The 25302-nt window shown below is 47.1% G+C and overlaps 1 protein-coding gene across 1 annotated transcript in view; it reads left to right on the top strand.

Annotated features, from left to right (window-relative positions):
• ABCA12 (ATP binding cassette subfamily A member 12) overlaps window positions 1–25302 on the top strand; it is a 125272-nt gene that overhangs the window by 67654 nt on the left and 32316 nt on the right. The window contains exons 26-38 of the mRNA XM_074966903.1: window positions 12–81; window positions 178–312; window positions 1542–1697; window positions 5916–6102; window positions 8414–8632; window positions 9286–9482; window positions 10504–10664; window positions 16288–16524; window positions 18476–18605; window positions 21127–21379; window positions 22808–22894; window positions 23953–24046; window positions 24712–24839. Coding sequence (XP_074823004.1) covers window positions 12–81; window positions 178–312; window positions 1542–1697; window positions 5916–6102; window positions 8414–8632; window positions 9286–9482; window positions 10504–10664; window positions 16288–16524; window positions 18476–18605; window positions 21127–21379; window positions 22808–22894; window positions 23953–24046; window positions 24712–24839 — 2054 coding nt within the window. The remainder of the gene's footprint in view (window positions 1–11; window positions 82–177; window positions 313–1541; window positions 1698–5915; window positions 6103–8413; window positions 8633–9285; window positions 9483–10503; window positions 10665–16287; window positions 16525–18475; window positions 18606–21126; window positions 21380–22807; window positions 22895–23952; window positions 24047–24711; window positions 24840–25302) is intronic.

The raw sequence follows: 25302 nt of genomic DNA, 5'->3' as shown, positions 1-25302 counted from the left end.
TTGTTCCACAGAGCCTGTTGTCCCCAACTGCATTCAGTTATGCAAGTCAGTACATTGCTCGTTATGAGGAACAGGGCATAGGTAAGTAGGGGACATATGAAACTAAGTTTTGCTCCTTCATGACTGTGATACTTCATCAACATATTTCACAATATATTCTCTATATCTTTACTTCAGGCCTGCAATGGGACAATATGTATAGCTCACCCATGTCTGGCGACAATACTTCTTTTGGCTGGATGTGCTGGCTAATTCTGATAGACTCTTTCATCTATTTCATTCTGGGCTGGTACATTAGGAATGTTTTCCCAGGTAAGAATGCCAAGTATTACAGGCGACTGCCACACAGTCTCCCTTGAAAATTATAAATCAACCCTGGCGGATTCCAGAATTCACGGGAGTGGGTAGATCTGTCCTCGGCAGCGCCCTCCACTTGTAGATCAAGGAGGCGTGATTTGCTTTTTAATTGTATGTGACACACAGTAATATCTTAGGGGGTGTCCCTGGGTTCCAGTTGTGACTGGGTATCTGAGAGGAGTAATGAAACTGTGACAGGGTGACGCAGCAGCCCAGAAAGGGTTAGGGGGTCCCTGCCGGTCATGTGGCTAGGTGGGCTATATAGGAAGCTGGGCTGGGAAAGGCTGCGTATCTTTTCCCCTGGCTGATAGAAGCCAGGGAAAAGCCTTTGGGGATGTAGCCAGTATTTGTCAGCATAGGAGCCGACTCCGTGGGTGCTCTTGGGCTGGAGCACCCACTGGGAAAAATTAGTGGGTGCTCTGCACCCACTAGCAGCGAAGCTCCCCTCTCCCCCCCCTCCCTTGAGCATGCCACGTCCCCGCTCCTCCACCTACCTCCCAGCGCTTCCCCCTGGCCACCACCAAACAGCTGTTTGGCTGCTCCGGGGGTGGGGAGGGAGGGAAGGAGCAGGAACATGGCGCGCTCAGGGGAGGAGGCAGGGAAGAGGTGGGGCCGGGGCAGGGATTGGGGAAGGAGTCGGAATAGGGGCAGGGAGGGGGCAGAGTTGGGGCAGGGACTTTGGGGAAGGGATTGGAAAGGGAGGGGTGGGGGCAGAGGGGGATCAAGCACCCACCAGTGGGAGCAGAAGTCGGCGCCGATGTTTGTCAGTGGAGTTGTTTTATTTTGTGTCCTACGGCTCCTTTCATTTCACACAATAACTCATGCCCTGAGGCAAGGGGCTTTAAAGCACTTGGGTGTGATGTTCCCTGGCTGGTGAAATGGTCTATCAGTGTACAGACACCTACAGTGGGCCTGGGCAAAAAAGTAAAGTGCTCCTTCCATCTGACTATGAAATTACTCAGGATAATATATTACACAATACTTCCTACTATGCAAGCGGAGAAAAATCCTATATAGGAGTTACCAATCGTACACGTGGGCATCAAGGCGAGGATAAACTCCTCCGGACTTTATCTTTGCTATTCATCAGTGCGCAGTCGCAGCCAGTACTTTCTGTAAGATGCCAACGAGCAAATACTTTAATTTGCTTCTTTCCTTCTTTTTCCTTTTGTTTATGGTTGCAGGAAAATATGGCATGGCTGCCCCATGGTATTTCCCATTGCTTCCCTCCTACTGGGCCGAAAGCTACGGTGACAGACCATTATGGAACGAGAAGAGATGCGGACTCCTCTTCACCAAACTCGTGCTCAGAAAAGAGGCTGCATTCGCCAGTAAGATGTGTACGTGCCTGCTAGAATTTTTAATGATGGTAACCCCAGCAAGCGCTATATGAAGCTAAGTTTACAACGGGGGCGCCATGTCGTGTGTGGGCAATGTTTGTCCAGAGGAATGGACAGTACAGGAATGGACTTGTTAAATACTCAACAAGTCCATTCCTGTACTGGAGAGATTGCTGGTAGCAGTGGTAGCCCAGTTGTTAAATGTAAGGGATAGCTCTGAAACCTTTCCTTATCTAAAACCAGAATGATCGGGTTAAGTTCACCCGCTCTGCCATGTCTATGTGCAAACTTGACACTGGCCCATGCAATCTTAGAGGGGTGCAGTTACCTAGTTTGGGCATGCAGATGCAGGTTTGCCTTTGACAAAAGGGATGCCTGTATTTAAAAGCTTGCTAGGTTTACCTAAGGTACATAAATATGGTTTGCTTGAAGAAAGGGAGGACTTGTGGCACCTTAGAGGCTAACAAATTTATTTGAGCGTAAGCTTTCGTGAGCTACAGCTTACTTCATCGGACGCTCACGAAAGCTTATGCTCAAATAAATTGGTTAGTCTCTAAGGTGCCACAAGTCTTCCCTTTCTTTTTGCGAATACAGACTAACACGGCTGCTATTCTGCAACCTGTCACGGTTTGCTTGGTATTTTTAGCATGCCCTATGCGTGTTTTAGGTAATACCTTCAATTCTGGAAAGCTGAGCTAATATTATTTAGTTAACTACAGGCCTAACAAAAAACCCCTTACATTGACGTCAAGGAGTGATGGATCCAATCCCACAACTGCTATCAAGCCGTAGTGCTTACTGCCTCGAGAAATCATATGAAAACCAGCGGGACTCTTCTCACTATGCTTTGTAGCAAGTGTTTTCAGTATCAGGACCTAAGGCGTTATCTCAGACAAGTGGCAAGGGATTAAGGGTGGCAGGACATAATTCCATGTCTGTTTCTTTTTAATCAGTTTGTAACATAAATTTCTTTAGTTTGTCTTCTTCAGAAGCATCTGAGCACAGAGCCAGGATCTGCTGAGTTTTAGTCCGCGCTCTTACTCCCTCTGGGGCCTAGGGCAAGTCACTTCAGCTCTTTGTGAGGCTGTGTCTACACTGGAGACCTTACAACAGCTCAGCTCTATCGCTGCAGCTGCGCCACTGTAGGGTTTCCCATGTAGCCGCTCTATGCCAATGGGAGAGAGCTTCATTAATTTAATATATAATTGAATTACACCACCCCCAATGGGCGGCGGTAGCTATGTCGGTGGGAAAGCGTCTCCCACCGACACAGCTCTGTGCACACCGGTGCGCCTGTCGGTGAAAATTACGTTGCCCGGGGGTGTTTTTTTCACACCCCCGACCGACAAAAGTTTTACCAATAAAAGTGCTAGTTTAGAGAGAGCCTCAGTTTCCTTGTTTGTACAATGTGGTTAACACTGTAACCCTTCCCTACCTTCCTGACAGGGGTGTTGAACAAACTGATTGATTAGTGAAGATGTGTTAAACACTTCGTTCTTATATAATGCTTCTCGTGTTCATAAAGTGCTTATTATTTCAAATAATGGCTTTTTATAATATGAACAGGAATAGCAGCAGCTAAAATAATTAGAGTACAATGCAGACAGTTAAATTAGCATCATTATTACTACTAATGATAATAATTAATTTTTACAAAAAAGTGCCTAGAGGCCCCAACCACGATTGCTCCCCCACCCCCAGCGAGGCCTCATGAGAGACAGTCCTGGTCCGAAGGAGCTCACCCTTCAAACAGACAAGACAGACAAAGGGAGGGGGGAGCGGGGAGAGAAGTAGAGACACAGCAAGTGGAAGTGTCTTGAGCAAGGTCATGGACAGGTCAGTCATCAAACCATGAATAGAGCCCAGGCAGGGGTGGCGAGTTACATGGGCCCATGGTGCCCAGGCTGCAGCAATATTCAGGGCCCAGGGGCCCAGCTCCACCAATGTTTGGGGCCAGGTCTCTCCCCCAGCCCCACCTGCTGCCCCCACGCATCTCCTCCAAGTGTCTCCTGGACCCCACTTGCTGCCCGGGCGCCTCCCCTGGACCCCGGAGCATCCCTATCTCAAGCTGGTGGTTGCCCCCTGCAGCTCCACCCTGTGCTCTGCTGTGCTGGCTCCGGGCATCAACTGCTGCCGCAGGGTCCTAGTGACCCCCTTCTAGTGCCAGGGCAGGCTGACCCTGACCCTGCCTTTCCACCTCGGACCCTTCCCTTTTCCGTTGGGACCCTCCAACAGCACAGGGCCCCCCCCCCCACCCGCAGTCACTGCTCCTGCCCCATGCTGAGCAAAGGGCAGCCCCACCCCCCACCCCCAGTGAGGCTACAGTGAGGGGCAGCAGCAGGGGAGGAGGCGCACATGTGATGGCAGCCCCCCCACCTGGCACACACCACAGGGAAGGCAAGGGGGCTTCCTGGACCTGAGAGGGGCCCTAGGAGCATGTGCAGTGACAGTGGTCAGAGGTGAGTGTGCTGCTGGGGGAAGGGGAGAGGGCCCCCCCCCGGAGCTCGCTGGGGGGGTCCGCCTCTCTGGCCCCAGCCCTGGGGCAGCCTGCCTGCACCCCAAACTCCTCTTCCCCTGCCCTGCCCCACCCCAGAGCCCGCACCCCCAACCAGAGCCCTCACCCCGCTACACCCTAACCCTCTGCCCCAGCCCTGAACCCCTCCCACACCCCAACCCCCTCATCCCCAGGCCCAGCCAGAGCCCTCACCCCTGCATGCTGCACCCCAACCCTCTGCCTGAGCCCCTCCCACACCCCAAACCCTTCATCGCCAGCACCACCCAGAGGCCTCACATTTTTACATAATTTAAAAATATATATATAGGCTTACAAGGCAGGGGTGTGTGTGGGGGGGGTACTTAGACCTATTCTGGGCACCACCACAAATTATACAAATGTGCCGCCCCCGGTGTCTTGACTCCCAGTTAAGTACCCTGCCACTCGACACACCCTCCCTCCTCAGACAGTTGTGTATTTATTGAGCATTATTTGCGTTAGGTGGCATGGGCATGGGGCCACTTATAAACTGATTAATTTTTACTGGTATGTGTTGTTATAAGCTGTAGAGAGACAAGGTAGGGGAGGTAAGATCTTTTATTGGAACAACTTCTGGTGGTGAGAGAGACAAGCTTTCGAGCTACACAGAGCTCTTCTTCGGGTCTGGGAAATGTACTCTGAGTGTCACAGCTAAACACAAGATGGAACAGATTATTTAACATAAGTAGTTAACACACATTTCCAGGAGCCATTCAAGGTGAAACGGCCCATTGACAACCCTCCAGTCACAGGGAGGAAAGGAAAGGGTGTGAGGAAAAGGCAGCTTGTCGGGAGGTGGGAGGGGGGTTGTGTGGATTGTAGATTGCTGTAATGAGCCATAAATCCACTAGTGTCTCTGTTCAGCCCATGATTTTTAGTGTCTAGCAGAGTAATGAATGTAAGCTCCCAGGCTCGTCCTTTGAAGGTGTTGTGCAGGTTTCCTTTGAGGACGAGGACTGAGAGGTCTGATATGGAGTGATCGTTTTGTGAGAAATGTTCAGCCCAGGTGACAGGGTGTTTTTCTCTTTTCTCATTTTCCTGTGAGAGTTCACTGGAGAGTGCAGTGATTGTCTGGTTTCACCCACATCGTTGGTAGTGGGGCATTTAGTGCACGGGATGAGGTACATCATATGTGGTGATAGGCATGTGTAGGACCCATGGACCTCGAAAGGTGTGTTGCGGGAGGGTATTGATCATCATAGCAGTGGAGCTATGTCTGCAGGTTTGGCATCTGTTGTTCTGGCAGGGTCTGGTGCTGCTTTGAGTTGCTGTGTGCTGGTCTCTGGGAAGCTTGCTTCTGATGATGAGTCTGGAGAGGCTGAAGGTTGTTTGAAGGCCAGAAGAGGGGCTTCGGGAAAGATGTCTTTTAAGATGTAGTCCCCATCGAGTAGGGGTTGTAATTGTTCAATGATACTCTGTATGGGTTCCAGGGTGGGGTGATAGGACCAACACAGCTACAGCACCACATACAATATTGGAAGTTTTAAGCTGTAGGAAGTTAGAGGCAGAAATATTGGAAAGTTCAAAAATGATGCAAATACCAGGAAATGTTCCCAAGTTTTCAGCTGACAAGAATATACTTCTCTTTATTGTTCTTTATAAAAAGCCCTATACCTTTTCTCGATAAAAAGGTCCATTGCCTCATATATAAAGTCATAAGTTATCTCTTCTGGTTCTTTTTTTAGATGTCAAAAGTGCCCTTCCTCCTAACCTCGAGCCTGAACCCCCCAACCTCACCGTGGGAGTCTCTCTTCATGGAATAACAAAGACCTATGGCTCCAAAGCTGCCGTTGAGAACCTCAGCCTGAACTTCTATGAAGAAAACATCACCTCCTTGCTGGGGCACAATGGAGCTGGAAAAACAACGACAATGTATGTCTCTCTTGAAGAGTGGTTATGAGACGCTGCATCAAATGGGTCTGTGTTGCGAGTGGGGATGAGTGAAAGAACAAATGGGAGTTCTCAGTGTTATAAGGTCTGGATAAGATGTCTTCTTTGATTTGGTCTTTTTGTAATTATCGTACATGGTCTACCTTGCCCCTTGTCCATCCCCCCTGTTATAGATAAGGGTGTCTTTCTACTTTGGAGTCTGATCGTACTGGTTTAGAGCATTTTAACAGGGGAAAGTGATCTCTCCTGATATCGAGGAAACAGAATTAAAAGCCATAATAGTCATTGGGTGCGTCCTAATCTAACGGAATTCCTATAACATTATATAGCACAGCAGTGACTGCAAGTTTCATGGCACTTTGGTGCCCATGGCAACTTGCTCCCAAAAGCAGCGGTTGATTGGCTCATATCCCAGGCTGCAGCAGTACTGGGAAGAAGCTGAATGGCTGCGTATTTAAATGAAAAGCAAATGAGTCTGCTGGGCTGGGAAGAGCAATGGGTTAATCTAATTTGGCCTTTCAGTTCTGCCAGGTTTGCATGTTTTCATTATTAGGATTTTTAAATAATGAATCTTAGAACAGACCCGTAGGACTGGATTTCCCCTGCGTCCAAGCTGTGCTCAGCACTAGGGTGGGATGATGAGCCCCCCAGGAGCTGTTTACACCTCCGGCGCTGTGAACTGGTCTGTGCAGAATCCAGGCATGCGTAAAAGCAGCAGGGGTTAGAGCAGCCTAAGGAACCCGACATCACATCAAGAGCAATGTAGCACAATGGAACTCCACCCCACAATTGACATCCATCCTAGCTCCCCAAACACGTCCTCTGTGCTGCACTAGGCTGGGGTATGACTGTTCCAGGAGCAGCTCCATCAGTCACACAGGTGCCTAGGTTAGAGAGTATGAAACCCAGAGTTCTCCATTGTAAGCCCACCTCTCTGGAGTCCTATGCTGCAGACTTAACACAAGACCGTCCTTCCTCCCTTCCACAGCACCCCAGCATTAGAGCGATAGGCTCAGCATACCAAACCGTGCAACAACTGAAAGGCCCGGGAATGACAAACATGTAGGCGTTACCCGGACAGTACATCAAGCTGATAAGTAAAGAGATCCCTAGGAGGACTGAACCCACAAAGGCAGACACACCTTATGACTCTGGATTACTAATTCATCCTGTATCCGCCGAGGAGATCACAGAGAGAGATGGTGTGAGAATAATCATAGTGACTTCCTGGAACTTGACAGCTGGGGCAAATTCTGACGGGGATGAGCGGGGGTCACAGGTTCCTTTCTTTTCCTTTTTTAAATGCAATTAAGGGAGTGTTTGGAGTCCCAAGGGAATGAAGAACTCTTGCTCAGGGCTTAGCAGCAGCTGGGAAGGCCAAGGGGCAGCTTGAGAAATAGCTTCTCCTTTTAAACCCTACAGGAAGTCTCTGAAAGCGACCTATATTGTATTAGTAGTCATTCTGGGGAGAAAGTACTTGCCTCAGTTCCACTGGGTATTGCTGGGTAGGTAATTATTTGCCTGAACTAACCTACTGGATGGAGACCTGAACTACATGAGGTGCTCACTGTAGGTACATTGTCTGGAAGTCTACGATTTGCTCTTTTTCTTGCTAAGAATGGCAGTGAACTCAGTGAACTCTCACTTTCAAAGCCAATGTGGTTACCAGCAATTTGGAGGTCACTAGATAGTGTAGCTAAAACTCTCTAAAATTTAGAGTGATCTTCACAATGTGGTTTTTCAGTAACTAAACAGCAGCTCGGGGTCCATATTTATCTAAGTGTGGGGTAAGCCCGGTGGCCTGATGGCAGAGCAGTGTGCTTCCACAAAGAGGATCTGAGTTCAGAACCTGAGCTTTGGCCCCTTGACTCTGGGCCATCAGACCCTGAGCGTGTTGCTGGTATAGAATAACCCTCTTATGGGCTCCCCAGCAAAGACACAGAGCTGACAGGCTCTGAAGGGAGCTGTCTTGTCCTCATTGGCTGAAAGGAGCGTTGCCATGATGTGGAGTCTTTGTGAATGGGAACGGGGGAGGGATAAAAAGGTGAAGTGGGGATACCTCTTGCTCCCTTTCTCTTTACCTGGCTGCACAGGTCAGTCCAGTCTTTCCTCATGCTGTAGGCCCCCAGAGCTGTCTGGGACTTCCGCTTGGCAGCTGGAATGTGGCTGCCTTGCACTAAATCAAGGAGAGTTATATTAGGAGTCCCGCTAGGGGAATTCTGCTAGGCGCTCAGCGAGCCCCTGGGGAAGAGAATCTCCGCATTTGTTTACACCATTTTCTTTTTTCTCCCAGATCTATTTTGACAGGGCTGTTTCCTGCATCATCAGGCACGATATTTGTTTACGGCAAGGATATCAGGACCGATCAGGACCTCATCCGGAAGAACATGGGTGTCTGTATGCAGCACAACGTGCTATTTAGTTACCTCACTGCCAAGGAACATTTGCTGCTCTATGGCTACATCAAAGTCCCGCACTGGAGTGAGCAGGAGCTGGATGAGGAAGTGAAAAGGTCTGATAATGCGGATGCCACACTCCCTCAGCATGTGTCACCTACAGTGTTCTCGCATGTTAATGCAGAGTGTGGCTGTAATAGTCACCACAAGTGGTTGGACTCAATGCAGGAATCACTGGGTAAAATTCTACAGCCAGTGTTAAGCAGGAGGTCAGGCTAGGTTATTAGAGTATCCCTTTTGGCCTAAAATCTTTGGAGCTAGGAAAACATGGACCCTGTCCCAAGGAACTTACAATCAGCTGTAGATATTCTTCTTGATGAGATTCCCCAGTATGGTTCCAGGTACTTTGCACCACTCCAGAGACAGAGCTCCAACGAGCCAGCTAAAATGGGATTAGAGCTGCTTTGTGTCACCAAACAGTGCAAAGACCAGGAACCTACCAGTGAATCTGGCACTTTGTGTTCTCCAGCCGCAGGATCCTGCCCTTAACCTTGACATGTCAGATGGAATTTTTGAAGCATCCTAAAAACCCTCCCCCCCGTGTCTGAGCTACATGTTAAACTATCATGCTGCATTATGACACTTCTGTGTGGCAGTCCATGCCTGAGCAGTTTTTCATTTGCGTTAATGTTGCTTGATGCATTCAGATTCCCTTCCTTTTGCTAAATAACTGAACTGCAGCCTTTGGGGGCTTTTTTGCGTTTTGAAGGACTCTGAAGGATACTGGCTTGTACAGCCATCGTCACAAACTAACTGGTTCCCTGTCGGGAGGGATGAAAAGAAAGCTGTCTATATCGATAGCTCTCCTTGGTGGATCAAGGGTCGTGATCTTGGATGAACCAACCACTGGTGTGGACCCATGCTCTCGGAGGAGTATTTGGGAGATTATATCGAAAAATAAAAAAGGTACTGCAAAGATACTCGGGGTAGCATTTTTTAAATGCACCCAAGTGATTTAAGCTCCTAAGTGGCTACGTCACTTTTGAAAATGGGACTTAGGGTCCTTTGTTGCTTTTGAAAACATTACCCAAGATTCTTACACATGAAAATCCAACAGCAGTAGCCACAGTTAGAAATGGGGGCCCTGGCAGGTAAAAGTTGCCCTTGCTGCTAATGGCAGGATTAGGGTTGGTTGGAAAATGGTTGGATGTTCAAGAATGGGTACGGGCAGGCTTGGCCAAGCAATTGTGTCCCTCATCCAGGCTCTGATCCAAAGCTCATTTAAGTGAATTAGAGTCTTCAGTGGGTTTTGGACCAGGTCCCCAGTCCTTGAAAAATATTTCCAGAAGAATTATAATACATTTATCAATGAGGGAGCAGTTTTCTCGAAGTCTTAATTAATGTAACAACTTCATGAAAGGGGCCTGACTGACAATCCACATGATTCATGCCCAATCTTGTACTAGCACCCAAGTGACTGGTTTGAGGGCTGAATGGCTCAACCAGGCCAGAATCCTTCTCCCTGGGCTAGGAAGTAGCAGCAGGACTGCTCCCGGGGCATTACTCCAGCCACAAGGATGGATGGAGCTTCACAGCCCAAGCACCTCTGGATCTATAGCTGGTGGAAGATCCATTGGTACCACCTTTTTCTGCCTCTCCAAAAACCTCCATGGACCATGAGATATGGAGACCACAAAGAGCTGGGCTTTATGGGGAATAGGGTCTTTTCAGACCCTTGATGGGATCCTGTTGTCTTCCGCTAAATTCACTTTGAAAAATTAACTCTGCCATAGTGCTTAGGGGAGCTTTCAGTTTCTTCCTAATTTTGCCTAATCAACTCCACTATTAATTCTAGACATGTACATATGATATTCAATGCACTGTCTGTAGCCCTCATTTGACTGTGTCTTTTGCCTGTACCACATATTTCAAAATCTCCATTTATTCTATCGTGTGTCTTTGCTTTGTTTTCATATGGATTTTCCAGGCCGAACAATTATTCTCTCTACCCATCACTTGGATGAAGCGGAAGTTTTGAGTGATCGAATTGCGTTCCTGGAACATGGAGGACTCAAATGCTGTGGGTCTCCATTCTACCTCAAAGAAACGTTTGGTGATGGATACCACCTGACTCTCACTAAGAAGAAGGTTTGTAACTGTGTTGGGAACTGAAGAGGTTTAGGCTGAAATTTTCAGAAATAACGAGTGGTTTTGGTTGCCCAATTTGAAATACCTTCAAGGGGCCTGAGTTCCATCGTAAACAGAATTGAGAAGAGAGAGGCAAATAACGGCATCCCATAAAAATCAAGCACACTGTAGAAAGGTTGGTAGAAGGTCTTATCTACATGGTGGAAATTGACCAGAATAGCTGTTCTGGAATAATTCTCATGTATGGACCCTTTATTCCAGATTAAAAATGATATTAGTCCAGAATAAAGTCACTTTTATTTCAGAAGAGTTCCCACTTGGGGAATTATTCTGGAATAACTATAGGGGCCAGTCTGAGTTTCCCCAGACATGCCATAAGTGGTGGAGTGAATCAAAATGAAACCTTGAATCCTGATTCAGCACTTAACCACACTGGGAAAAGATAAAGGGTTTATGGGTAGGGTGACCAGATGTCCTGTTTTTAAAGGGACAGTCCCGTTTTTTGGGACTTTTTCTTATATAGGTGCCTATTACCCCCGCACTCCCGTTCTGTTTTTCCACAGTTGCTGTCTGGTCACCCTATTTATGGATGCCTTCCAGTCACATGGCTGCTCAGGTGGGGTACAAAAGGAACAGGAAGCTGAGTCAAAAGGGGAATTTAGGGGAAGGGTGAGTCTTCTCTCCTCCTCGCTGTCTAAAGCAGGGAAAGCCTCTGGGAATCTTGGCCCAGTGTTTCTCAGCTTTCTTAGCTTGCACTCATGCTTATCCATAAAGTAAGCTTGAAGGAGATGAAGGTCCCACATTCAAAATCAATGGGAGTTGTGGCCCTGACCCTTCTCGATGCTTTTGAAAATCTCAGCCTAGGCCAATGGGGCTTAAGCACTTGCTTAAAGTTAAGCACGTGCTTGAAGTGCTTTTCTGAAAGGGGGCCTTTGTGTGCAAGGTTTTAGTCTGGTGTGCTAGGGGACAAGAAACAAAATAGTGGGATGTAACCAGAAAATAGAGAAATTCCCCAGGGGGTGGGGGTGGGGTGGGGGATTTCCTTGGCCATGGCATCTCCACTTCTGATTACCAAGTAGCTGCTCTTATTACTCCTGAGGGCATTCTGCTCCAAAAATTAAAAATTCTGCCCCAGAAAAATAAAAATTCTGCACACAATATTTTAAAATTTTGCAGATTGTATTTGTCAAATAAATGTGGAGACTCCAGCATGGCATTGAGTATCACAGGCCACTGGCTGCACAGAGGTGGGAGATCACAGTGCAATGCCCCCGGGACATGGACTCAGCGGTGAGGCTGCACCCAACCCTGACACAGTGCAAGGACTTGGGTTATCCCAGAAACACCCCAGGGCCCTGCCCCTCTGTGCCAGGTGCACCAGGCAAGCTCAGCAAGGGAGGATCCAAGTGTGGAGGGGCTTAGTGTGGGGGGATCCAGGTGTGGGTTGAGAGGGTTCTGTGTGGGGCAATCTGGGTGCGGGTGGCTCAGTGTGGGATCCAGGTGCAGGGGGATCTGGATGCACAGGGACTTGGTGGGGGGGTCTGGATGCAATGGTAATGGGACTCTGCTGGGGTGTCCAGGTGAAGGTGGTTGGGGCTCAGTGGGGGGGGGGGTCTGGATGCGGGTGGGATAGAGCCCAGCAGGGGATGTATGGGTGTGGGGGGCTCAGTGGGGGGCCCAGATGCAGCTGGTTCGGGCTCGGTAGGGTGGGGATCTGTGTGCAGGTGGCTTGTCTGGGTGGTCCAGGTGCAGGGGGAGTGGGGTTTATTGGGCGGGGTTCTGAGTGTGGGGGGTGAGGCTTGGCAGGCGGGTCTGGGTTTGAGGGGGTCAGGATGCATAGGGGTTGGGCAAATGTGGGAGCAGCTCCCTGTACAGGAATCCCTCCCCCTGCAGTGGAGGAGTGATGGGTGCAGGAAGCGGGGGCTGGGGAGGGAAGAGGAGTTGGCAGAGCTTCCTTCAGCTGGGGGAGAAATCTGGTGGTAGATCTGACCCAGCCCCAGATGCTGTGCAAGGGAAGAGGAAGTCCCATCCCCCACAGCCCAGCCGGGACTAGCAGCTGAGCCCGCAGGGTAGGAGCCACCAGCCAGGTCTTCGTCAGTCCCTCCTCCTGCCCCACAGTGATTTACCTCTCTGCTGGCTGCCCTAGGCCCGCAAAACATACTGCTGGGGAGGGTTGCATGACTGCTCTTGTGGCTTTGCTTTGCTTCCCTGTTAGGAAGTCATTTTTCTGTGGGGAAGCAAAGAAATCTACACAGGACATAAATTCTGTGCATGTGCAGTTGTGCAGAATTCCCCCAGGAGTAAAGTCGTACAGAGGTTCTGTGTTCCTTCTGACAATGAGACCTTCAGTCTCCATCCTCCTCACTCCACACTCTGCGCCTGTGTTGCGGTCTATGATGGTTTACCAGAGTAAGCCATACCATCCACAGAGAGAGCTGGCTGTCAACCCTGCTGCTATTTGTAAATGATACTGGACCAGCTAAACCCCCCCATGGCCCAGGGGCTGAGTGCTGGGCCAGCTCAGGGAGGAAGAGACTAACAAGGGGCAGAGGCCTTGAGTTTGCCTTAGAGCAGAGAGTTCTCTAACTAGGCCATTGACCCACCCTCTTTGCCCCCCTGAAAGCTGAAACACAGACGTCCTCCATTCTAAAAGAGGAATAGGATATCATGGGAGGTTAAAGGCAAAGCTGCCTGTTGAATGTAAATTCAGCAGTTGGGAGAGTCCATGGGAAATGTCTTCCCTGGAGCCGAGTGTTATGCCACTTCACAGAGGAAGAAATCTGCTTTTGATATTATGGTATCATCAGAAGCCCTGCCAGGTAGGGTACTTTGCAGACACTTAGTGAGAGCCACTCCATGCCCCAAAGAGCTCACAGTCTAAATAAATAAGAGAGACAAAGTGAGTATTATTAGCTCCATTTTACAGGTGGGAAATGAGACACAGAAAGCCTAAGGCTCAGCTCCTCAGAGGGATATAGGTGCAGAACTCCAGTTTAAATCAATGGGAATTAAGTGCCTACCTACTTTTGAAGATCTGGGTCTAAGGGTATGTCTACACTGCAGCTGGGAGCGAGCCGCCCAGCCTGGGTACACAGACTGGCATGACCATGCTGAAAATAGCTGTGTGAACATTGCAGCTTTGGCAGAGACACAAGGGGCCGGGTGAGTTAGAGCTCAGGTGGCTAGCCTGAGTCTCTGCTGGAGCTGCCTCGTACACACAAAAACAACAAGGAGTCCTTGTGGCACCTTAGAGACTAACAAATTTATTTTAGGGGAGGGATAGCTCAGTGGTTTGAGCATTGGCCTGCTAGGGTTGTGAGTTCAATCCTTGAGGGGGCCATTTAGGGATCTGGGGCAAAAAAAGTTGGGGATTGGTCCTTCTTTGAGCAGGGAGTTGGACTAGATGACCTCCTGGGGTCCCTTCCAACCCTGGTATTCTATGATAAGTTTTCATGGGCTAGAACCCACTTCATCATAGAATCATAGAATCATAGAATATCAGGGTTGGAAGGGACCCCAGAAGGTCATCTAGTCCAACCCCCTGCTCAAAGCAGGACCAATTCCCAGTTAAATCATCCCAGCCAGGGCTTTGTCAAGCCTGACCTTAAAAACCTCTAAGGAAGGAGATTCTACCACCTCCCTAGGTAACGCATTCCAGTGTTTCACCACCCTCCTAGTGAAAAAGTTTTTCCTAATATCCAATCTAAACCTCCCCCATTGCAACTTGAGACCATTACTCCTCGTTCTGTCATCTGCTACCATTGAGAACAGTCTAGAGCCATCCTCTTTGGAACCCCCTTTCAGGTAGTTGAAAGCAGCTATCAAATCCCCCCTCATTCTTCTCTTCTGCAGACTAAACAATCCCAGCTCCCTCAGCCTCTCCTCATAAGTCATGTGCTCTAGACCCCTAATCATTTTTGTTGCCCTTCGCTGGACTCTCTCCAATTTATCCACATCCTTCTTGTAGTGTGGGGCCCAAAACTGGACACAGTACTCCAGATGAGGCCTCACCAGTGTCGAATAGAGGGGAACGATCACATCCCTCGATCTGCTCGCTATGCCCCTACTTATACATCCCAAAATGCCATTGGCCTTCTTGGCAACAAGGGCACACTGTTGACTCATATCCAGCTTCTCGTCCACTGTCACCCCTAGGTCCTTTTCCGCAGAACTGCTGCCTAGCCATTCGGTCCCTAGTCTGTAGCGGTGCATTGGATTCTTCCATCCTAAGTGCAGGACCCTGCACTTATCCTTATTGAACCTCATCAGATTTCTTTTGGCCCAATCCTCCAATTTGTCTAGGTCCTTCTGTATCCTATCCCTCCCCTCCAGCGTATCTACCACTCCTCCCAGTTTAGTATCATCTGCAAATTTTCTGAGAGTGCAATCCACACCATCCTCCAGATCATTTATGAAGATATTGAACAAAACCGGCCCCAGGACCGACCCCTGGGGCACTCCACTTGACACCGGCTGCCAACTAGACGTGGAGCCATTTATCACTACCCGTTGAGCCCGACAATCTAGCCAGCTTTCTACCCACCTTATAGTGCATTCATCTAGCCCATACTTCCTTAACTTGCTGACAAGAATACTGTGGGAGACAGTGTCAAAAGCTTTGCTAAAGTCAAGAAACAATACATCCACTGCTTTCCCTTCATCCACAGAACCAGTAATCTCATCATAAAAGGCGATTAGATTAGTCAGGCATGACCTTCCCTTGGTGAATCCATGCTGACTGTTCCTGATCACTTTCTTCTCATGTAAGTGCTTCAGGATTGATTCTTTGAGGACCTGCTCCATGATTTTTCCATCAGATGCATGGAGTGAAAAAATGTAGGCAGGTATAAATATACAGCACACGAAAAGATGGGAGTTGCCTTACCAGTTGGCGCTCAGTGCAAATGAGGCCAATTCAATTAGGGTGGATGTGGCCCATTCCCAACAGTTGACAAGAAGGGAATGGGCCACATCCACCATGATTGAATTGGCCTCATTAGAACTACAAAAAGTAATTTTCCCTCTGTTGATATTCACCCCTTCTTGTCAACTGTTGAGAATGGACCACATCCACCCTAATTGAATTGGCCTCGTTAGCACTGACCTCCCATTTGGTAAGGCAACTCCCATCTTTTCATGTGCTGTATATTTATACCTGCCTACGTTTTTTCAATCCGTGCATGAAGTGGGTTCTAGCCCACGAAAGCTTATGCCCAGATAAATTTGTTAGTCTCTAAGGTGCCACAAGGACTCCTCATTGTTTTTGCTGTTACAGACTAACACGACTAACCCTCTGAAACCTATCATACACACAGCTATTTTCAGCATGCTCGTGCTTGTCTGTCTACCCAGGCTGGGCGGCTCACTCTCAGCTGAAGTGGAGACATAATCTAAGTGACTTGCCCAAGGTCACTCAAGTCTATGGCAGAGCTAGGCCTTGAACCCAGATCTCCTGTGGCCCGGTCCAGTGCCTCAGCTGTAAGACCATTTCATCTGCCTTAGATAAAATTGGAATCTCGTGTCTTCAAGACGGTTCACATGACACTCGCAGATAAAGTTGTGGGTTAGGAGACTGGCACCCCTGACTGATATTTGATCATCAAGAAATATCTTCTTTTCCTAGTGTCCAAACCAGAACCTGGCAGAGGAGTACGACACCTCCGCAGTGACCTCCCTGATCCAGTCACACCTCCCAGAAGCTTATCTCAAGGAAGATGTTGGTGGAGAGCTTGTGTATGTGCTTCCACCATTCAACTCCAGAGTCTCTGGAGCGTATCAATCTCTCCTGAGGGCTCTAGATACTGGCTTGAGTGATCTCCACATTGGCTGCTATGGCATTTCAGACAGCACCGTGGAAGAGGTATGAGTTTAAAATCTTTTAGCTTTAATTAAATGATGTGGAGAGTCGGTGATTAACTTTCCCAAAGATCTATAATTCTGCTTTGGGGCCAACCAGTGACACGACTGGGTGGGAATGGTGTGTTGTTGGTTTTTGGTAGGTTAGTCGGCTGGTGTTTCTCCCGCACCCCCCCGCCCACTGGGTTTTGTGTTTTGTTGTAGATCTATTTTTTTTAAAGTCCAACAATGAGAATGTTCTGGCTCACCAAAAATTCCCACCTTGCTCAGTGTTTTTCAGTATCTTCCCAGGAAAAAGAGATGATGGGCGGGGGGGGGGGGAACGGGAGTGGTGCTGTGCTACTTAACTTCTTTTGGCAATCCCAATGAATCAGGGTGTTTCGGCTGAAACAGTCAGAGTGAGGGAGTTCATAATATCTACATTTTGTATGTTGTCCATTATGCTTCAGGGTGAACACCATATAGGCCACTCAGAATGACTGTCTCCGTCTGTCTGTCTGCAAACCCACAGAGACAGTGCTGCATCGTTTCCCATTCAGAAGCTTTAGTTCACTAACATAAATGTTTTCAGATGAAAGAGTAAATTCTTCAGAAACTGATGGGGGCTCCTGGAGAGGCATTGGTCCAGGTGCCCAGTCTGACCTGTTGGACTCTAACCCCCAGAAAGTGTGTTTTCTCTATCCTAGCCAAAGTCACTGTGAGGCTAGTGTTGAGAATCTGCTGACATTTCTTGTGAAGAAGATTTATTTCCCACCGCTGAATCATTAACTCCCACCAAACACAGGCATTCAGCGAAACATAAAGAAATTTTAAACATTAAGGGCTAGGTTATCACAGCCCTTTCCTGGCAGTGCAGTAAGGGGGCAAAAGGCCACCATTACCCCCTTGAACAGATCTCCTGGACTTGTCTTCACTGCAAAGTTAATTTGACTTAACATGGGTGTTGCCATCCCCACAAAACCCCCTAATTTGAGTGCTTTTAACTTGGCTGGACCAAGAGGCTGTGTCTTCAGTAGGCAAAAAAGTGTGTTCTTAAGTTAATTAACTTGAGGTAAAATCCTAGCAAGGACAAAGCAATTTGTGGTTTTCACATGGGTTAGCAGGTCAAGTTAAAAACTCGGCTTCCCAGTAATCCTTAATGCAACTTGCTGACTTGTGTGAAAGTCACAAATTGCCTAGTCTTCACTACGATTTCACCTCAAGTCAAGAACACACCATTTTTGCCTAGTAAAGACAAGACTGAAGCAGGTATAGGGTAAAACCTGAGTGAACGCAACTTTTCAGTTGACAACACAACCATTCTGCCGTGCAGATACAGCCTACTGCCATGCGAGTGCTGTTCGTCTTCCAATGCCTTTCCACAATTCCCCCCATGTGCCCAGACAAGCTCTTCTGTAATTCACTGGGAAAAAGTGTAACAGCAGCACTAAGAATCATGGGATGTGTCCCCAGAAGTCGGAGGGCCACACATAAGTCAGTGCAGACACAGCAACTCGAGTGTTATTTCACAGCGTGGCCTCTCACTCGAGCTAGGCTACTCAAGAGAAGTCACTTGAGTGTAGATAACTCGGGATAACTCCGCAGTGAAGGAAGGCCCTCTCAGTGGGGTGAGCAAAGGCTTCTTGCTCAGTACGCCCCACTGCAGGTGAACAGGCAGAGAGGGAACCCGGATGGGTGGAGACTCACTCACTAGCCAAAGTAGCTGATAGGGTGCACAGTGGAGAGGAAGCCACTCCATCAAAAGGGGCAAATTTACACCTCACCCAGAGCAAGGAGGACAGCAGGGAGGGGACTTTAATTCAGAGGGGTGTCTCTGAAGCTCACAATGTCTCATGAAGGCCAGGGGCACAACTGGATGATAAGAAGACAAGCTGAATGGTTGTTCTGTTTTGTCGTTATGCTAGGGAATGATTGTAACTTGGAATATTCTTCTCTTTTGTTTTCTTGTCCTGTAGGTATTTCTTAACCTGACTAAAGACCTGGAGAAAGACAAACAGCATGATCCTGGATTGTCCCAAGAGGCCAGTGGACTAATGGACACCAAGGAGATGTCTCTGAGCACGGATAGCGTCACTGAAAGAGATGGTACTCATTTAACGCGATTTTATTCCCAATTTATACCAAGTGTAATTAGTGACAGCTAGGCTCAGCAGTGAACACACTGTCTCCTTTCTTTGGTTAAATACAGACCAAACTTCAGCCAACCAATCATCATCTGTCCAATACAAGTACAGTACATAATAGTTTTATAATAATATTGGTTTCTAATTGTCTGAATCACAAAAAATGTTCTCAATGTATTTTTTTACCCACCTTCTGATAAATAAGTCCTTCCTTAGAACACAGGATTGGGACTCAAGAGAACCAGGTTCTATTCCTGGTTTGGTCCTTGGCCTGCTGGGTGACCGTGAGTAAGTTACATCACCACCCTATGACTCACTCTTGTCATATGTAAATGGGGACAATGAAACTGACCTCCTTTGAAAAATGCTTTGAGCCCCATTGATGAAAAGTGCTAGATAAGAGCTGGGTATTATTATTATTTAATCCAGTCAAATACAGCTCTCGGTAAAGGTGCAAATGTGCATCTGAGTGTAAGCACTGTAACAGATGCAGATGATTATTTATAAAAATTAGACCAGCCTCAAAGAAACTACCTGGAAAGACCTTTAATTTTGTGTAGCACGAACGCAGCTAGGGGAGAGTGAGCTGGTTTCAGTTTCTTTCTGTCATAACCATGCTGGCAGATTAGAAACCTACCTTTTTGCTTGTAAATGGACCCTGTAAGATAGAGAAGTAATTGAGGAGATACAGGCTAGGTATTAGAAAAAACTTTTTTCTTTTTGGATTTATAATTTTTTATTAATTTTTCCAAATACAACAAATATACCAAAATACCAGCTTCATCCTAATACACAAAGTAAGTAAAGAGGGGTAGATTAAAGGGAGGGGAAGCAACATGTCTATCTTCAGGGTCTGCATTCATCATAGACCTCTAAAAAGTCAGCCCAAATAATTTTGGGCATGCCAGAAGCTGGGAATGGGCAACAGGAGATGGATCACTTGATGAGTACCTGTTCTGTTCATTGCCTCTGGGGCACCTGGCATTGGCCACTTTCAGAGGACAGGATACTGAGCTAGATGAACCATTGGTCTCACCCAGTATGGCTGTTCTTGTGCCTCTTCTGCGGAATGCCAGTTGTTAGGAAAAACTGTCTAACTATAAGGATAGTTATACACTGGAATGGGTTACATAAGGGGGCTGTGGAATTCTGGAGGTTTTAAAGAAAAGATTAGACAAATACCTGGTCTAGGTATACTTAAGGTATGTCTACACTGGAACGCTCCCGCGGCAGCACTTTGAAGTGCAAGTGTGGTCGTGCGCGGGTGCTGGGAGAGAGCTCTCCCAGCGCTCCTCGTAATCCACCTCCACGAGGGGATTACGCTCTCAGCCTGTCTACACTAGTGCTTTAAAGCGCTCAGACTTGCTGCGCTCAGGGGGGTGTTTTTTCACACCCCTGAGCCAGCAAGTTAGAGCTCTATAAAATGTAAGTGTAGACAAGCCCTTAATCTTACCGCAGTGCAAAGGGCTGGACTAGATGATGTAGGATTAAGTATAAACTCAATTCCAGCCCTGCATTTTTATGATTTTATGTCCCTTCCAAAGGAGAGCACTGAACATTATTTGCTTGGTCCTGTATTATATACGTGGTAATATTTCATTCATGACAAAGAAAACTCTGATGGACCAAATAGAGAAGAATATCTGGTACAAGCATTTGTCTCCATTTTTTACGTATTCTGTGCAATCATCCATTAGTTTACATGGCAATTCCTATGCCTTGTTCCTTTTCTTCATTTGCAATTTTCAGATAAGTTTTATTATTGATTTGTGTGTCTAAGAAGCTATTTATTAAATGATGAAAACATCAAACTTACAAATATGAACAGCTGTAAGTTTCCTATGCCAGTTACAGTTGTACATGTAAGCTATTTGTGTTTTGCTGCTGGGGTAAGGAATGAGGAAGGATGATTCAGTGGTTAGTGCACTCCCCTGTGAATTGGGAGACCTGGGTTCAGTTCTGTGCTGTGGCATTGCCTTCCTCTGTGACTTTGGGCAAGTTACATCAGCCCAAATCCTGATTTGAACAGAAGTTAGGTGCCTAAATACTTTTGAGGACCTTGGTCTTAGTCACACTGTGCCTCAATTCTCTGACTGTAAAATGGGGCTAATAGCACTTCCCTACCTCACAAGAGCGCTGTGAGGATAAATACATTAAAGATTGTGAGGTGAGCAGATAGCACAGAAGGAGAGGGAGCAGCATATAAGTATTTAAAACAGGTAAAAGGCTCACTCCCTCTCGCACACAGGCAGGCATCTGTGAGAGAGAGGTGTGATGTAGTGACCTGATCTAGGAATGCCTGAGTTCTAATCCCAGCTCTGGCCTTGGGTAAATCATTTAGCCTCCCAGCTCCAATTCTCTCCATCTGTAAATGGGAACAGTAATATTTACGTACCTCACAGTGGTGTTGGGGGGTTGATTCATAACTGTGAAGTGTTTTAACAATGACAAGTGCTAAGTGGGGTTCTCTTTATTATGCACAGACCAAGTCCTGGTTAGATCAAAAAAGGTGACCGGTTTGCCACTGCTGCTCAAGAGGACAACAGCCGTTTTCATTAAGAGGTTCCACCACACCCGACGGAACTTGAAAGGCTTTTTTACTCAGGGCATCCTACCCGTGATCTTTGTGACAGTAGCCATGGGCCTCAGCACATTGAGAACTGAGGTGGCTGAATACCCAGAACTCCACCTTTCTCCCTCCCTGTATGGTTTCTCAGGGCAGGCAGATTTCTTTGGGTAAATCTCTCTTTTTTCATTATTATTAAACCTGTTTTACTGATTGTTTATAAAATGGCAGATTGTGCTGTCAGGAGAGTGACTAAGCAAATCCAGTGGAAAAGTGTTGCACAGAAAACCATGTAATAATAAAGTCATATTCCTAGCTGGTCTGCCTGGGAGAACAGTTTTGCTAAACCCAGCAATCTGAAAGCTTAAAAAAATAGCTTGAATAACTTAAAATCTCTCCCTAGGAATTAACTCGGAAGTATGTGCTCCAAGGTTTTAAAGGTATTTGTCATTGAAATCCACTGCTGACAGCAGCCATCTTGCCCAAAGGGATATATTTCGCTTCCTTTTTGTAATAAGAAGAGGGGGTGTACCTATTCCCAACCCTTGGGCCTTCAGCTCCAGGCTACAAGATTATAGGTCTGGGACTGAATTCTAGCTCCCAACTCATGTTGTGGGCCCATCTGCCTCTCTCTTCCCATCTTCATAAAAAAGCAGAGGCTCCATTATCTAGGCCTCACTTAACCAAACCTCTCAGTTACCCAAAGGTTAGTCATGTCTCCTCTCCCACCCCACCCCTGAGGTTTGATTTCGGTACGTAAGCCCTTCCCTATTGAAGCCTGGGGGTCTTCCTAACCATAAAGACTTCATTATGCTTAAAACCAGCCCTTGACTTCTCCAAAACCTCACCCAAATTAATGTAATGTGCAGCTTTCTAATTCAATAATGAAGTTTCCTGGCTGTCTCCAGTAGACCTGGTCCTTCAGTTAGGAATACCAAATTCAGCTCAAGCCTTCTCCCCGCTGCTTTGTTGCTCTTAGAGTTCTTACCTTAGCACTGCTCATGTCCTCTTCTTCTCGCCAACTGCTATCTGGGTGGGGTGGGGAGGCAGAGCTACCTGCCTCAGTGAGTGAGCAGAACTCATGTCCTCCATTCCCAGCATGACCTATTCCTGCTAACAGGGTGGGTGGTTTAAGGCAAACACTGCCAAATGGATGGATTTGGAGGGAGGCTCTTCTTTGAGTGGACTAGAGTTTTTTGGCTTCACAGAAGACGGGGGGGGGAATTGATGGAGGTGAGAAAGTTGACATGTACCTGTTCTAACTACATTACCTGAAATCACAGTAGATGGCTCTCATTTGGAACGAAATTCAGAACTGCCATACTCATGTACGCCATAGCGACCCCACCCCCACCCCCCAGGCCTGAATACAGCAAAACACTGAGGCATGTATGTAACTTTAAGCATATGAGCAGTCCTGTGGAAGCCAGTGGAACTATGCTTATCCTTCAAGTTACACATGTGCTCAAGTACTTTGCAGCACCAGGGCCTAAAATAATTTATTTCCAATCCTTATTTCATGCAGTGGATGGGTTTTTACTACTGGGTCCGTACTGAAAGTATCTTGAACACTTCTCTCTTTCTTTGTTAAATCTTAGGAACTTTAATGAGACCACAGATGCTTTAGTTGCTTCGATGCTTTCTTTCCCTGGAACAGATAACACATGCTTGAATGAAAGCAATTCGTAAGTAGTTCTTCATCTCTTTCTTTTTAAATTCCTAATCTGCAAAAAGGAAATGACATAAAATTAATAGCTGTCGGGTATTAATAACATCCTTTGATCAGCTGCAAAGTTTTCATACCCTGGAGTCACATCAAAAAAGGCTTCATCTCTTGCCAGAGTTCCCAAAGATAGACTCACCTTTTGAAGCAATCTGATTTTAAAACTCCTTAAATTTACAAAGAAAATCAAACTTGTCTAAACTCGGAGGACTAGATTGTGCAGCCCACACACGCTATGGTGAGCGCTTACGTGAGTAGTCCACTGACTTCACTGAATTTACTCACATGAGTAAGTTCTCATCATAGGTGGTAAGGGTTACCCTGTAGTAAATATAGAGCAGAATGAACATCTCGGGTACGACTCAACATGAGGAAGCCTATCACAGTCTAGCCCTGGAGGCCGGGTAAACATCCAAGCTTGAAGGGTCTCGTATCTTTTGGCTGAGTGGGCAGAGGGTGAGGTTACCTGGGATTTTACTGCTAAATCTTCAGGGGGTCGGTGCAGTAACTGCTGAGAATTCCTGAGTGACTTCGTACATTGTGTGCCGTGCAGAGAAATATTTGGGCTGCCTAGACACAATTTGTCAGCCATCAGAGGACTATCCAATTAATGCAACACCCCTGAGAGGGGGAGTTATGTTTCTTTTGTAAGATAATTTTGTCCTCTTCATGTTAGCTTCTTAGGCTGCTTTCTACGGGATTTGAAGCAGCCTCACCAGGCTCTTTCTTAGAAGTCTCACAGCGCAATCACTAGAAACAGATCTAGCAAGAACCACTAAGGAACAAGGCCAAGCACCTCATCAGTAGAGCTGAGCACCCTGAGCCCCCAGTGAAGTCAGCAGGAGCTGAAGGATGCTCAGCACTTCCCGAGAAGCACCATGAGAAACATCAGTCTCTGCAATGTGTTACCTGTGCTCTGTCATCTCCAGTCCATTCACTAGAACTCTGCCATCATGCAATTACATGTCACCTGCTTGCCAGTCTACAGAAAACCTCAGGGTAACGTGTGCTCATTTTCAGGGTGTGTTTGAACGACAGCATGCTTGGCCAGTGGGTATTCCATGGAAACCAGAGTACTAGATATTCTGCATGCAACTGCACAGCCAGCAGCCAGGTAAAGTTAAACCTTAATGGGGGAGAGTAAATTTAAAACACTCAAGAGGTACCTAGTGTGCTGGAGAAACTATCCTGTGGGACGGCTCACAGGCCTGGCATTGTGACTGGGGACTCATTACCGCCAGGTCGCTGCTTCAGATTCATCCTAGCTTGTGTTACAGTCAGTAGCCCCTAGAGGCCCTAACTGGGATCAGAGTCTCCTTGTGCTGGGCATGATGCACAAACGTAGTGAGAGGCTGTCCCAGTGAGCTTTCTGCCCAAGGCCCTGCTCCGGCAAACATTTATGCGTGTGTTTAGCTCTCCTACTGCCAGTAGCCCCAATGATTTCAATGTGTTTGCAGGAACAGGACCTAAATGGACAAAGGGTGGAGGAGAAATAGGTCTGACGAAGTGATATGATCCCTTCTGGCTTTAAACTCCACAAATCGGAGGCACAGGGATGTGCTTAACTGAATAGGGCTGGACTTAAGCCTGTGCTTAAACTAAGGCACACGTGTAGGAGTTTTGCTGAATTGGGACACTAATCAGAATGTATGGCCCAACACTACAGAGCACCGGACTCCTGTCTTTGTGAAGAATTGACCCTTGGGGGGGGGGGGAGGATGTAAATTTTGCCTTGTGATGTTTTTAATTAAAGGAACAATTTTTAAAACTTGTTTTCAGACTTGTCCAAAGATTGACTTCTCCCCACCTCACAAAAGAACTTTTTCCTCTCGGATGATTTATAATCTTACTGGGCATGATGTGGAAACGTACCTTCTAGCAACTGCCAAAGATTTCCTCCAGAAAAGGTTGAACATACCACGATTTCTTCTCTTTCTCTTTGTCCGGTGTCTCACTGGCCAGTGGCTTCTTATGTGTTTGATTCTCCTTTAGGAAAGCAGCCTTTTTATATTCATTTCTCACATTGCTTATTGCGATAGGCCCAAGACGATTACTTTAAAGTGTGGTGGGACTCCATGTTGGTTGCACTGAGCACTCTGCTAAGTTATATCGTACAGTGTATGCGTAACTACTGAAAGGTGCAGCTGTAATGGGCAAACGCCCCCCCCCCCACTCCCTTTACTCTGATAGATTTTGAAGAAAAGCCTTTGTCCAATCTAGAAACTTAAGGAAAGAAATCTGGCAGAGTACCCAGATAAGCAAGCCTTGTACAGAGATTGTTGAATCAGAGTTTGGGTGCACACAGTATCTAAGTGGGTGCTTCATTTTAAAATGCGTGCTTCAGTCCACTGAAGTTAAGATTAAGTACAT

This window comes from Natator depressus, chromosome 11 (genome assembly GCF_965152275.1).
Source record: "Natator depressus isolate rNatDep1 chromosome 11, rNatDep2.hap1, whole genome shotgun sequence".
Taxonomy (NCBI): Eukaryota; Metazoa; Chordata; order Testudines; family Cheloniidae; genus Natator; species Natator depressus.
The sequence above is the reverse complement of the archived record's forward strand: the minus strand, read 5'-3'. Positions and strand labels throughout refer to the sequence as shown.